Source organism: Cydia pomonella, chromosome 1, assembly GCF_033807575.1.
Source record: "Cydia pomonella isolate Wapato2018A chromosome 1, ilCydPomo1, whole genome shotgun sequence".
NCBI classification, from domain to species: Eukaryota; Metazoa; Arthropoda; class Insecta; order Lepidoptera; family Tortricidae; genus Cydia; species Cydia pomonella.
The window spans coordinates 34,027,003-34,042,209 of NC_084703.1; the positions used below are offsets into that span (position 1 = coordinate 34,027,003).

The window sequence follows — 15,207 nt, forward strand, 5'->3', positions numbered from 1 at the left end:
AATTAGTAGATTAATATTTGCCGAATGTTAATATGTTATGTATTTAATATTCCATTAATAAATGACTGATTAAATATTACTGTTTTTTATTCTTTGAAATAATTCAATCCACCTGTTATTTTTCTCCGAAAACGCTCCGGTAAGTATGTAAATTTATCGACACACGATGTGCGTCTCTAATCTTACGTTTATAAAGTTACGTACCGACAAGCGCTTATGCCGTTGACCCAGACGCTATTATTACTTAGCTCGCGCGTAAACAGTATTTGTCAGTCTGAACTAAAGACGAGCCATGCGCGCCGTTGGCATGTATAAAAGACTACTCGTACAGACTAGTGCGGGGATATTACTTCATGAATCGATAATGTTTAGCGGTTGTTTTTCATGATAAAGTCCTTTATTTTCAACATTTGCTTGTATAGTAAATCTGTTTAGTTTAGAATTTTTGATAGAAATCAAAGTTTGGAAATAAATAAGCCAAATTGAGAAGAATTCCACCATTAATTATAAATATACATATCACTATTTGCAATCCCTAAACTTTTTATTAGTTGTTTACTTAAAATTTGCTCTGGCGTGTGAGTGAGCGTCTTGGCGGACGGGGTCCGGCGGCCAAAAGGTTAAAAAAGAAATAAGTGAAAGTTTTTTCTCTAAACATTATAGTTTTTATTTTTTTAACGTTAATACTCATTTCTACTTAAAAAATTGCAAAAAAATTTTTTTTTAAATCATTTCCTGTGGAAAGCGAAATTAGCAATGTCCCACTTTTCTCGATTTGAGACGGCAGCGTGCCCTTACATTAGAATGTTCAATTTAAAGTATTCGTTCTGATTTTCATCGTTTTCATTTTCATCACCTTAGTTGCTCTACAAAGAGGATAAATTAAAACAAATAGTCAAACGGTAAATACGTAGTTAGGGAGTTTCGTTCTGTTCATCATCAGCAGTTCCACTACACTAATTGCCAGTTTTTGGATGAGAATGCTTAATTTGTAGACAAAAACTACAAATATCACTATATGTGTACCTATAAGATTTTAGTGTTCCCTCAATTCTTCATGGATTCCATCATCAGAACTTTGAAGTCTTTGAACCCGGGACGGGACCATCGGCTTCATAGGCAGGGTCACTGCCCACTAGGCCAGACCAGTCGTCATACATTTTACTTGACAAATAGAGATGATTATTATTTATTTCTTTTGTTTATGATAAAAGGAAGTAAATAAATAGGTTAAATTTGATTGATTTAATATCTGTTCTAAATATTTTTTACAGTTTTCTACATAAATACATCTTAAAACTATACTATAACTCGCATATTAAAATTGTAAATCCGAGCTCTCGTTAAAAATGTTGTCCATAGTTTTCCTATTGTTGTACAAGTACTATTTAGTAATTTTTGATGGACTATTCCCGATATTTGGGTTTCAAGTTAATGCAAGATATTGTTTTAAAAATACTATCAGAAAAACTGGATTTTTGGTTAACAACCGGTTATTCGTATATTAAAATAAAAACCGGTTACATTCTATAGTTTCAAGGAATTGTGCTCCTAACATGATTTAAAAAGTTGCATATTTATAAAAAGTTTGCTGACTCTACAATGCATGAAGCGGGCATGCCTACTTGACACTCGGATAAACGTGTTTCTCACATGGGTAATGCATTATTTAGCTGTCGCGCTCACTCAATAACAAGGAAATTTTAAATATTATTTAGAAAAAATTATGTTTTCAAATGTTATAACAGTACTTACGAATGAAAAGTGATACCGTGAGCTTTGTTTTTGTGCTTGGAGCTATTGAAGCACTGGAAAAAGGCGCAACACGGCATTCTTTGGCAATATTTTATCGAATTTGATGACAATGTTGACACTTTAGCGTCACCCGTACGACTAATTCAATATAGGTCCCTGAACCTATATTTTGTGGCTCAAGATCGAGCGCCTGGTACCTCATCTACCCCTATTACGTACATCAATGATTATTTATCAAGTTTTCATTTTCAATATGGGTCGCGGTAAACCAATTTCGCAAGACGTTCGAGAAATTATAATTTCAAGCAGTATCAGGAAAATCTGTGCATAAAATAGCTCAAGACCTTCATTTACCAAGATCTACTATACATTCTATTATCCAGCATTATAAGAAAACTGGACGCATATCAAGCTTGAAGAAAACTGGTAGCCTCAGATCATAAAAAGTACTAGATATCTGACGGAGGCGTGGCGCGTGTCGCCGCGACATGGCCAGATCGTGGCCATACCGTGTCCGCCGTCGACAGTCGGAATTTAGCTGTCATCGAAAAATGTACGAGTAAATTTTCTTAAAATGCCGTTGTTTCGTGTCGAAATAGGAGTGTATCTAAAAACTATAAGGATGATGGAGTTACATACCACATGTGGGTACATTTTTTTTCACGTATTAGTGAATAAAACCACACATTTTTACAAATAATTCCAGTGACATCTGATTTCTCTGAGGCGGACCATTTTGTCTAATAAACGCGTGTCAATTTGAATATGCATTCTACATTGATGGTTTAGAATGGAAAACTATTTGTAGTGTGCTAAGCAACAGGGGCGGATTAAGAAGGCGCGGGGCCCTTAGCACAATAGCTTGCGGGGCCCCCTAGTTTGAAAAAAAAAAATAAGTGCGAGTCGGACTCGCACCTCGACGATCAGTACCATCACAACATTTTTACGATGTCTTAATTTTTTTTACTCGTTCTCGGTTAGTTTTTAACATGTTACGCAGTGTATTTTGTAGGGTTACGCAGTCACCTAGAACCTCTTATACCTATAAGTAGTTTCACCATATCCGTCTGTCCGAGGGTTTGCTCAGTGATCTTTAGTGCTCGATAGCTGTAATTTGGCATGGATACATAAATCATGCATTGTGATAGAACGGGTAAAATAAAAACTATAAAAAAAATTAGGATACCTCCCATACAAAATGTTTTTTCTTTGAATTTATTTTGCTATGACCCTGTAGTGTGGCGTATGGTTGGATAAGGTCTTTCAAAACGAATTTTATTTACAATGTATTATTAGAGAGTAAGGTCTATGAAACAAGTCCGGCGACTATCTCAGCACTAAAAGAAAATATCGCTCGCGAGGTTCATGCCATCCCGGCGTCACTTCTCCAGCGAGTGGCAAGGAACACTGAGGCCAGATTACAAGAATTTGTGCGACGTGACGGTCAACATTTAGACGATATAATTTTTAAGAAATAAAACCCGTTGTTCTCTTCTTTATGATAGTTATTCATATAAATTTATATCTTTTGTAGTTTTTTTATTATTTCTATTTTAAATCCTGATTCTGCCACCGGACACACTGTAGTACAGCATCCGCGGAGTGCGAGTTCTACTTGAACTTGGCCGGTTCCGCGTGCCGAAATTGCATGGTCAGGGTCGGAGCGCGGGGCCCTTAGCATATGCTTTTTCTGCTGTTCGGTTAATCCGCCCCTGCTAAGCAACGGCGCAATGTATTAAGCCGCTAACGATATTCACGACGGCATTACTGTTTCTTGGTACGACCGCCAACTTGCCGCCGCGAAACAGAGTGGCGCTCGTGCATAATTGATGTTTGAGCGTTATCGATAAAAATGTCTGGATATAGTGTGTATGGAAGTAATTACTTTTCACCTAATGTAGTATACCTATTAATTTCAATTAAATATCGAGTAAGTACGTCATAGAAAAAACTGTTTTAATAACAATTATTTATTACATTGTAGTTTATACCTATAAGTATATCTTAGTCAGAGCTTAGCAACGATTCGAATAACTGCATTAAGTATAATCATTTTTTTTTATACTACGTCGGTGGTTAACAAGCATACGGCCCGCCTGATGGTAAGCAGTCTCCGTAGCCTATGTACGCCTGCAACTCCAGAGGAGTTACATGCGCGTTGCCGACCCTAAACCCCCCCCCCCCCTCGTTGAGCTCTGGCAACCTTACTCACCGGCAGGAACACAACACTATGAGTAGGGTCTAGTGTTATTTGGCTGCTGTTTTAAATAAATATGTAAATATGTTCATGCTAGCAAAAATATTATTTAACATTATAATTTAACATAATTTGCTTTCGCAGTTCTTCATAACTCTATGTAATATTCGGATTCTGGTGGCCACATATGCTATAATAAAGTTCATTCAAAAACCATGTCCATGGGCGGCGGTAATCGCTTACCATCAGGTGATCCGTCTGCTCGTTTGCCTCCTCTACCATAAAAAAAACGTTACTATTTTAATAATGTAACCCTGATATTTACTCCCTTTTGTGAAGCAGAATCCAGGCGAGTGCTCGCGTCTAACGACAATCCCAAAGTAAAAAATTTAAACAAAAAGTAAATAAAATCGTGCCTAAAATTTAAAAACAATTAAATTAATTAATTATTAATTCTGCATTAGCATAAAACAAGCTTTCTAATCATGGTACATTTTTACAACTCAACTGATACGTCATTTTAAAAAATCCGTCCAGTGTCCTTAGCTACAGGGTGTACTGAATCATCAGTACTTAAACCCATAACCCTACTTTGTGGCTAAGTCGCAGTCGAGTAAAGTGTTAATATTGGGGTAGATCACGTACAAATGTATAGTTAAAGTAGAATTCATATTCCTCAGTTTCCCATCAAGAGAATGTCCCCTGGAAGTGTATAAGCGCTTAATCTGGGTTCAACAAGTGATTTTTATAGCAAGATGTATTTTTTCCGCAAAGATGTCTATGACTATTTTGTGTAGAATTTAATAAGCTTGAATGTTGCCTTACACAATATTTTCGTAAAGAACGTAGATTTTGAGTAAAACGCGAAATTCTCCTGAATGGTACACATTTTTCAAGATGGCTGCAATTCCTCGAGATCCCCAAATGTCAAATGGTGTGGGCATGAAAAAAGGGCCTTTAATTTTTAAATATACCAATTTTCATGAAAAGTCCCGAGATTTCGAGGTTGGTCCTAGTCCGATTGTGCTATTGGCAATAGATAATGCCTATAGAATGGATTTCAGGTTCATCCATGGTATTTAAAATAAAACGAATTATTAGTGTCCAGTTGCTGAAATACACGAACAACATTAGTATCAAACGTCAGTTGAGAAAGTGTGACGTCATCGGCTCTGTAGAATTCGCGCCAAAAATTATGAGCGTTTCAACAACTCAAAATGTTTCAACATTTTAAATATTTTTTAATAAAATAGTGTAAACATTTATAAAAGTATTTTTATTTTTTCCGGTGTTGAACCGATATAAATAATGATTTATAAAAGTAAAAAAATATTATATGCATGAGGCTAATTGTGCATGATATATGGGGTACAAAAGTTAAACATACCTCATCCTCCTCGCCCGTGGTCACGGTTATTTTGTCGGGCAAGGGGACAATGGGCTCGTAATGCGGGTCATACTCTTCCTCCGCTCCATTGCCGGTATCTACTTCGTGGTCTGCATCGCTGATATTCTTTGATTGTGGCGCTTGTGCGAACAGCTGCTGACCAGCACCTTCCCATTTGAAATCAGGGTTTTCTAAAAGCAATATCTCGTATAATTAATGGGTACAAAAATCTGAATGGGACTAGAAACTTCCAGTTGCTCACGACAGAGGGCGCTTTAGAAGTAATAAGTATTTAGTCTTTGGTTTGTTTTCCGCTATTTGTGATCTAAGATAGCCGCGAACTACTCCGATCGTTTGTTCATCTATTTGCCTCTCTATCGCTTGAATACGCAAGAGTGAAGGAAAGGCAAATATAAGAACGAAAGACCGAAGAGGTACGGAAAAGGCCCATGTTAACGTGTTTTTAGTTTATTTTAGATAATAATATATAATTCGTTATATTTGCAAGTGATAAAAATTCGCTACATTGATAAAAAATAGAAAAATTTGGAAAAGAATACAGACAAATTCTTTGTAAGTAGTGTAGCGTGTCTTATTGTTAAATATATTAAAACAGTTAATACTTACTTTGGAATTTTAATTCAGGTTGGCTTTTAAAGGCACTAAAAGACAGTAAACTATCAGAGCCTAATGCTTTCGGAGCAGTATAAGATATGTTTTTGTCTTCTTTTGGTGTATTTAATAGTTTGACAAGCTCACTCTTACTTCCTCCTTGGCCTTTAGAGTCAGTTTTAGGATCAAAGGTCAAAGTACTCTTGCCGTTTCCAAAATAATTTGGTGCATCTACCGAGGCGAATGCTGATGTTTGATCAGATTTAACCACATCGTTTGCCTTGACAAATATGTTGCCATCATTTTGATTGAACAAATTAAAAGGTTTCTGATTCGTCATGCCACTCGTAAACCCAAAAATTGATTTTCCATCTGGTTTTTGGCCGTCATTTAGTTTGGTGTTAACGGTTGCCCCGAATACCGCCTTCCCCTCAGTATTGCCGTTATTATTTGGTTTAAAACCAAACAATGATGAATTGTTTGACGTCAAGTTCGAGTTTGCGGTAGCAAATATTGATTTAGGATCAGATTGCGTTCCAATAGTAGTGCTAGTTTGCGCCCCAGGGATAATAGAAGAGTTCAGCATTGGTGCTCTGAATATTGAACTGGTGTTGTCTGCAGAAACGAATTTCGGTTTCAGGATAATTTTATTCGTAGAATTGGTTGGTTGTGAATACGCAGGCTGTTCAACAGTGTTAGCAGTTTTAGTTGCATTAACTTTATCCGGAGTAAAGACGGCTTTATTTTCCGTGGGTATCCTAAGCGCACTAGAGAACGCCGTCGGGGCAGTAAAAACATTTAGCGAAATGTTACTCTTTTTTGGGGCTTGGGATGTCGAATCTTTGCTGTCTTCGCAACCACGACAACCAGGACAAGGGTCCTTATTTTTATATAAGAAGAAATTCTCTGGTAACATTAGTTGCAATGCTTTGTTCTTTTCCTCCGAGTTGGACTGTGTTTCAGTAACAAATTCCACATCATCATTGTCGTTATCACTTTTAACAGAGATATTTTGATTTTGTTGAATTTCATTATTCTTCCAGTCTCTCGCTCTGTCCACAGCGTCTTTAAACTGCATAGCAATTTCTTTCGTTTTGAACTTCAAGCAAAAACGGTGTACAGTTAATTCCCCTTCGGTGAAATCATTAGCAGCAAATATCCAATTTTTTTCGTCTTTAAGGTTGTAAGTTATATCTGGAGTCAGTGCATGATTTAAACATATCTTGAAGACTTGCTCACGCCTCATAACGACTCTGAAAAACACTTGTGGTTTAGTACAGGATTCATGGAACAAGTATTAAATTGATATTCAAATTGATTGTATCGATTTTGTAAAATTAATTGTTAGAAAATATTACACATACAACTAAATATTACCTCAATTTGGATGTATGTTTGTGCTTTAGGATTTTTACTACACCGAGTCCTCTTTCTTTCCATTCCCCAGAAACAAATATCAACAATTTTGCTCTGTGGGCAAAAAGCTCATCTTCATCTTCTTCACCTGTTACAACTTTCACCTGTACATAAAAAAATAAACTTAAATATTAATTCTATACATAGATCAGCATTAAATGTCCAACGTGGATGCGAGAGTTGAATGCCTTAGGGCATTTGCACATTGATTAGTGATTATCGCCAATTCGTACATTTGGTCCTTGCTTTTAGTAGCAAATGTATGAACACGCACTAAACACTTATCAATATGTAAGCAGGCCATTAGGTGTTCTCGGTGAGCGATCTCGACGCGAAAGCGTAACGACCGGACACACGCGAATTCAACCTGATGCGGTGCGGCACTGCGGCTCGGCTTTGACCTTGCTCCGTACTACCGCCACCGTTTCACCGCGTTCGCGTCAAGTTCGCCTACTGCGTTGTTGATACATGTAACCCGATGAAGGAATGCTAAGTTGCATTGTCATCTAGCGCGAATTTGAGTATCCTAACTGTGGCACATATTAGCATAAAATAAATACGAAACGTTTACAAATAATAGTTAAGAAATTAATTTAAGATTTTAATATTGCTTACCTTATCGGGCAAAGGTATGATTGGTGTTATATGTATGTGGTGTCCTTCATCTTCAGAGGCATACTCGTTGCCGTCACTCTCTTCTCCGTTGTCTTTTTTAGGTGACTTAGCAGGGCTCCTAGCTTTAATTTGAGTTTTTGGCTTAAACACAAAGTCGAATGTTGCCGTTTCATTTGGTTTCTGGGGGGTTGGCAATAAGGCTGGTTTTTCTTTTGGTGTTAAAGATGCTGTCTGAACGGTATCACAAGATTTGCCGGTCCCTAGTGCTAATACATATTTTGTGGAACTTGTATCACTCTTTGGTAAATTGTCAGTGGATTTCACTTGAAGGTTTGAGGGGATGCCAAAATTGAATTTATGAGCACCAGTACCATCGAAAATAGAAGTAGTATTTGCCTTCTGTTCATTGCTATTGCTTGTTGGTGAAATACCAAAGTTAAATTTCGGAGTTGAAAATGTAGTGCTGGCGGTAATGGGCTTACTTGCTGCATTGGGATCTTTCGGGCTATTGCATGCACAGCAGGTATCAACACCACCTTCATTTCTAACAAAACATTGTTTGCATTCCCATGTTCCAGCTGCAGGTTTAAACATGTCGCCCCACGAAGATTTAACTTGTGCACTGGATACTATTTGTTCTGCGACCTGAACTGGATTGGATTGTTGGGGAATACCGAATTTAAATTTGACTTCGTTGTTAGGTGCTTTGATCTCTGTCATCTTTGTGTTTGCTGTAGCACTGCCGGAATTCTTTGGGCTGTTACACGCGGGACATATTTCGACATTCGCTTCGTTCCGAACTAAACATTCTTTACATTCCCAAGAACCTTGCTTGGGTTTGAATTTATCGCCCCAATTAGAATTTGCTGGTTTGTTTAAAGTAGTAATTCCAGTTTGGGAATTTTGTTTGGCCGCATTAAGTTCTTCTTTAGCTGCCTTGGAGTCGTCTCTTAATTTAGACTGAGCAGTTTTTACGACATCAATAAAATCATTGCAAGCTTGTGCCGTTTTAAAACGGAGACAAAAGGTTTCAGGTGTGAGCTCACCCTCGGAAAAGTCTTGAGCACACCATGTGACTGCTTTGTCAACATTAGGCATTTTCTGGAATGTCATTGCTTTAGTAACAGCATGGTTGCAGCATACTTTCATTACTTGCTCCCTTCTCATCAAAAGGCGCAATTTTTGCGGGTTTTCCTTATTTACGAGGATTTTCATATTACCGAGACCACGTTCCTTCCATTCTTTAGCAACAAAGCGTAACAACTTGGCTCTGTGTTCAAATAGAACAATTTCATCTTCCTCGCCAGTCTTGGTGTCTACTAACGCTGGCAAGGGCACAACAGGTGTAAACTCACCTGTCGGCTCGTATTCTTCTACTGTATCCGAAGTATTTAATTTATCCGTTGCCTCAACATTTGGCACTAATGTTTTAGAACAGTTAGTTTGCGAACTAGAAGTATTGAACAAATTGCTAAATGTTGAAGAAGCAGTTTTGAAATTCAAGCCACTAAACACATTAATTTTGCTTGTTAACGCAAGTTCAACATTTTTTCCGGAGGGTTTTGTATCTTCGATTATTTTAAACGCTGGTGTACTACTGAAAGTGAAACCACCGAATACTGTCTTAGCAGGTTGTAAATTATTGGCTGGAGTTCCTTTGACATCGAATGGTTTAGAAACATCATTTTTTGCACCTGTTTTATCAGATTTGCTTGAAGTTAGGTTTACCGGGGCTTCTAAGACTGCACTCGATGCCTCTGACGTAGTAGCCTCTGATCTAGCATTTTCGAAAGTTTGGTAAAATTGTCGCGCTATGTCAGCTGTTTTGAATCTGACACAGAACTTTTCTAGCACAAGCGTTTCGTCCGCAAAATCATTTGCTACCCAAAAGTAAGCTTTTGTTTCATTTTTCATAGGTTTTATTTCCATGTAGGATGTTATAGTATGATTAGCGCAAATTTTATGAATTTGTTCTCGCCTCATAAGCACTCGAACTTTTCCAGTGGTTTTATGTTTAAGTAATTTCATGTCGCCAAGTCCTCTTTCTTTCCATTGATTGTCGACGAACCGATATAGTTTTGCTCTAGCCGAAAAAATTACAGTTTCATCTTCTTCTCCAGTTGTAACTTTTACTTCTGCTGGTAGAGGTATGATAGGCTTGAAATCCGGACATGGATCATAATTATCGATCGACGTGTTACTTTTCTCAGACAATGTTCTAGATTTGTTATGACTGTCATTGGCTGCACCGATCGAAACTTCTTCTTTTAAGCTGTTGCCGAGTTTTGGCGAAAAAGTTATAGGATGAGAATTGGTGGTTGGGGTGGCATCTTTGAATACCGTGTTTTGAGTCCAATTTGGAGATTCCGTGTTGGAACTTGTTTTATTTCCAAGTGATGGAAAACCAAAAGCTGGAGTAGGTTCTGTTGCAGGCATTTGTATTTGATAATTATGAGGAATACCTTTGACATGCTTAGGTGGTACTGTTACACTAAGTACAGGGGCTGGGGTAGTTGTGGATGTCGGCAATGGGTCTGAAGATGTCACCACAACATTCGCTGGTAACGAACGTGGACTATCCTTGGCTATGACATTTTGCGTCATTATTGATGTGACTGGGGCTGTTGAATGGGGTACTGGTAATGAGGAAGCTGCAACTGTGGCTGTAACTGAAGCCTGTACAGGAATCACTGGTACCGCTGTCTGTTGGGCAAGATGCGCCACATCTAAATACATTTGATCAGGGTTTGTGAAAACGCCTGGATAATTAACTTGCGGTCTGGCTGCATCAAATATTGGTGGTGCACCAGGCACTGATGACGGTTGAGAGAATTGCGAATATAAATTGAATAAATTCTGACCATAAAGTTGGAAGGGATTTGGTGGCACAGAGAATGGCGATATTAGGCGCTGATTAAAGGGAGGCATAACTTGTTGAGCAGTGAAGGGCAACTGTGCTGCAAAAGTGGACGCGGTTTCATTTGTAGCGTATCCCTCATCGAGGTTAAATAATTCGTTTTCATTGATTGTCTGTTCAGAAGCTTTCTTAATTTTGCTTATGTCCTTCTTCAGCTCAGCTATTTGTTTTTTCAACTCGGTAACTTCTTTACACTCTTTTCTGCACTCATTAACTTGCTCTTTTACTTGATCTACAGAAATTTTCAGGAAAGCAAATTGATCATTGGTGTTTTGCATATTTGAATTTATTGTGCTTATAATTTGGTTTCCCACTATTCGATTTTCTTCAAAAACACTTCTTGCGAGGTCAATTAAGTCATTGATTGCAGCAGTATCTCGTTTTAGCAAACTGGATTTCTGTTTATCGTTTGGTTCTATAAACTGTTGATCACAAACATTAGGAATTGATGTAGGGCCCATACTCAAATGTGATAATCGTTTTGGGGTAGAGCTAAAATTGCGCGAAAAGAGTGATTGACTTTTAAGAGCGCCATCTTCGTTGCCATGTATAGAAAAATACTCATCCGAAGGATTGGCATTTTTATCATTTGGTCCATCGGACCATTCATTTAGATGGAGGTCTAATTCATTTATTAACTCTTCAGTTTTTATAAGTAGCATATGATTCGATTTATTCTCTGGACTTTTCAGTTTATAATGGGCCTCGTAAGCGTATTCTTGAGCCTTTGATAGCAATGACTTATATTTTGAGTTAGAGTCATCATTAGCATTGATTTGTGAATATTTGTTTTCGTTCAATGCCATTTTTTTATAAGCAACACTGAGATGATACAGACTCTGTGCGCTCTTCAATGGTGACAATAATTCGATTGCCTTTTCATACTCATTGTTATTTAACTCATAGAGTGCTACGTATAATTTACATTCTTCAAGTAAAGAGTCAGTATCTTTTGGCAACAGACTCAACTTTTCAAACATGCGTTTTTCGAATCGTGTAACTGCATCAGTGCTTTTTTTCTTCAAAAGATTTATTGCTGATCTATAGTAAAGAACTCCTCGCAACTCCCAACTGTGTTTATCATCAATATCTGTAATAAGCTTAGCTCGGTTACTGAATGTGCGACCTAGATCACACAGAAGTTCTGGCTCTATACCATGATTGTCGACACATCGCACAATTTCTATACCGCGACTAAGAGTTAGGCGAATATCTGTTATTTCTGCCCCCAACTCATTTTGACTAAACTTATAAGCGCAGTCCCACCACTTCATTTGAGACAAAGGACACAGTAAATCTGTAATGTTAGCCGGTAGCGTTTTTGGCTTATCTGATGGAACGCCAGAATCTCGCTGTTGACGGGACGTCAAGGCTGCGCAGTAAAGAAAAGCATAGAAATCCATTTGACATAAACTTTCTGGGCCACAATTTGCGTCATTTTGAACTGCCAGTGGAAGCATTTCAAAAATTGTTAATTTAAACTGAGAAAAATCTTTGTATTTAGACAAAAGCCACACAAAATGATGAAGAGAACTTCCGTATGCTCTTTGAGCTTCTTCATCATGGATTTCAACTTCACTTCGTTTAGGTAAAATCAGAGCAGGCGCGTCAAAAGAAGTTGAGACCAAATGTGAAGTATTTATTTTTTCTAAATGATATCTGCTAGAGAATATCTTTCCATATAACTTGTCTCTCCAATGTATGCCAGAGCAATTTTGTGAAATGCGATCCAGGAAAGATTGGCTTTTATCATTGAAATTAGACAGCAGGTAATGTCCAGATTGTGAACACCTGTATGACCCTTCAGAATACCAGCGCCGTACCGCTTTCTGTTGCGTTTCTGGAGCTGAAATAACCCAGCTAGCGGAGACATCTGCAACTGAAGAATGCCATGCCATTAACATCAAAGGCTCAGCATCTCTAGCCGCATCTCGCCAGCTGTGTGTCGCTCCACGCTTGAGCAATAATGTTGCAGCAATGAAGGCAAATTGGCTACGGTGATGTTTTAGAAGACCAGCATGAAATTCGCCATGACCAGGATTGCTTCCAGTTTTAGCAACTCTCTCTATAGATTGATCGTAAGCATGAAGAAGCTCTGTTGACTCAAAAATACTTCTATCTTTGTAGCCTAAGGTCTGAGTTATACTCAAAACACACATTCGCTCTGTGACTGTCAATAAAAGCAATTGAAAAAGCCAGTCATTGCTTTTCCGGGGATTACATTTAAGAATCTGTCCAACTGTTTCATACCAATCATAATTATTATTGAAGTTGTTCTCTCCAAACTCGATATTGCAACTATGAGTAAATGCTTCTTCAATATTATTATTTTTCAAATAAAATTTCAGTAAGCGAATGTGTAGCCTAACATCCTTGGGCCTTACAGCCAATTCTTCTAACAGCAGATAAACCAGTGCTTGTGGGTCTGGATTAGCCATAGACAATAACTTTTCACGTAATTGAAAGGTAACTGGATGCTTTGGAAACATTTTTTCTGCCTTCTCACACCAGTATTTAGCGCGATCAGGTTCAGTGCTTTCTTCATCACCAGCCAATATTTCACAAACTAAAACAATGAGAATGCAACAATTAAAAAGTAATTACATAATTATATTTTACAATCTTTTATTCAATTAGTGTGGGTGAAATCTTGGAAACTAAATCTAACCACAGCTGACAATAAGCATACATATGTAAATCGGATGACAATGCAATATTATGATGACATTGAGGCAAGAGCTATTTTATTATCTTTTATAGATCCGAAGTAAATTACGACAAAACGATCCCAGTATTCTTAATTTGATTTAATAATAATATTTACCTTTACTTAAAAATTGTATTGAAACAGCCATCCGACTCTTGGTGGTGTCATCCGGTATGGAACAAAAGTAGTGTAATTTGCTTGTTTATAAACCGATTTTCAAAATGTTAATGGATTTTTATAGCTTATTGATGTAGCATTCATATCTTGATACAATGTTTTACTGTGAAGTTACTAGTAAAGTTGATAAAAACAATTTTTTTTTGGAAAATTTAAATAAAACTTAAAATTTCTCGCAAACTATGGTATTAAGTAAGGTCAAATGTATGAACAATATTGTAGCGTATTTAATTTTGCTTTTTATGACACCCCACACAAGCTTACATGTGACATACTTTCTGTGTTATACGCAATATTCTGAACGCGGCAGCGGCCATTTTGATGACGTCATAACTGGTGACTTAATCACGTTAGAAACTGTCTCCCAATGTTTATTTAGTCAGAATAGCATGCTTAACAATTATGGAGTGTGGATTAAAAGGAGTTAAATCTCTTATGGTAGAACTGTTGCAAAAGTGTCCAGCTGTCAGCTATAAATAATAGTTCCAAATATCTCCAGAGTAGCGCTAGAGTAGCTAAGAACCTAGGCGTTATTGACGGAGTGAAGTGCGCTGTCTATGATTTGATTTTTTTGTTCAAGTACTCTTAAGTATTGTAGCGCCACCTATTTAAGGTTTTTTGATGACACTTTTTGGTATATGGAGATTTCTTTCCTTATACCTCCACCTTCCATATTAACAACATACTAAAATATGGTGCTGGTTTCATCAAAGGCACCTTTTTTCCTCTAAGGGAAGCGACTATCGGACTCTCACCTCTAATGCCCATTGACAAAGGGGCCTGGCTATGTAGCGGCAAAGTGGGAAAACATCGTGTTAATCGGGACCTACTTTCCCCCTATTCCCCAAATCAGCCACTCGTGGCTTTTGAGAGATATTTAGATAACCTTAGGAGGGTAATAAGGAGGGTTGCTCCGAAAGAAGTCTTACTAACGGGGGACCTCAATGCCAAATGTGCAGCTTGGGGCTCTCCCGTTACGGACGTGAAGGGTGAGGCCTTGCGAGACTGGGCGGTGACAATGGGGCTAAACTTTGTCAATCGGAGCAATGCTAATACTTGCGTGAGATGGCAGGGGGGGGGTCCATTGTCGACATCTCGTTGGCAACTCCAGTCGTCGCCAATAGGATTAGAGACTAGCGTGTCATGGAGGAGGTGGAGACCCTCTCTGATCACGTATACATACGGATGAGGCTCTCTCCTTCGCTAATGGTTATCAATGGGGATTACGTGCAGTATCAGAGAGGAAAATGAGGATTACGTGCAGGCAGGCGAAGGAAGCCGTCCCGACAATCAACCCCGGTTTGTCAAGGAGGCTGAGACAGCTGAACAGGCCACAGCTCCGGCTTTGACTGGGGCCATAACTGGCCACGCCCCACTAAACAAACACCTGTTAACCCTACGTGTTACAGATAGCCCCCTCTGCA

The 15,207-nt window shown here is 38.1% G+C and overlaps 1 protein-coding gene across 5 annotated transcripts in view; it reads right to left on the bottom strand.

Annotated features, from left to right (window-relative positions):
• LOC133520633 (E3 SUMO-protein ligase RanBP2-like) overlaps positions 1-15,207 on the bottom strand; it is a 52,356-nt gene that overhangs the window by 28,708 nt on the left and 8,441 nt on the right. For 4 of the 5 annotated variants that reach the window (XM_061855208.1, XM_061855191.1, XM_061855182.1 and 1 more), the window contains exons 3-6: positions 7,983-13,465; positions 7,329-7,471; positions 5,967-7,204; positions 5,340-5,530 (exon numbers count right to left, since the gene is read on the bottom strand). In XM_061855208.1, coding sequence (XP_061711192.1) covers positions 5,340-5,530; positions 5,967-7,204; positions 7,329-7,471; positions 7,983-13,465 — 7,055 coding nt within the window. The remainder of the gene's footprint in view (positions 1-5,339; positions 5,531-5,966; positions 7,205-7,328; positions 7,472-7,982; positions 13,466-15,207) is intronic. The other variant, XM_061855199.1, reaches the window with a different exon arrangement.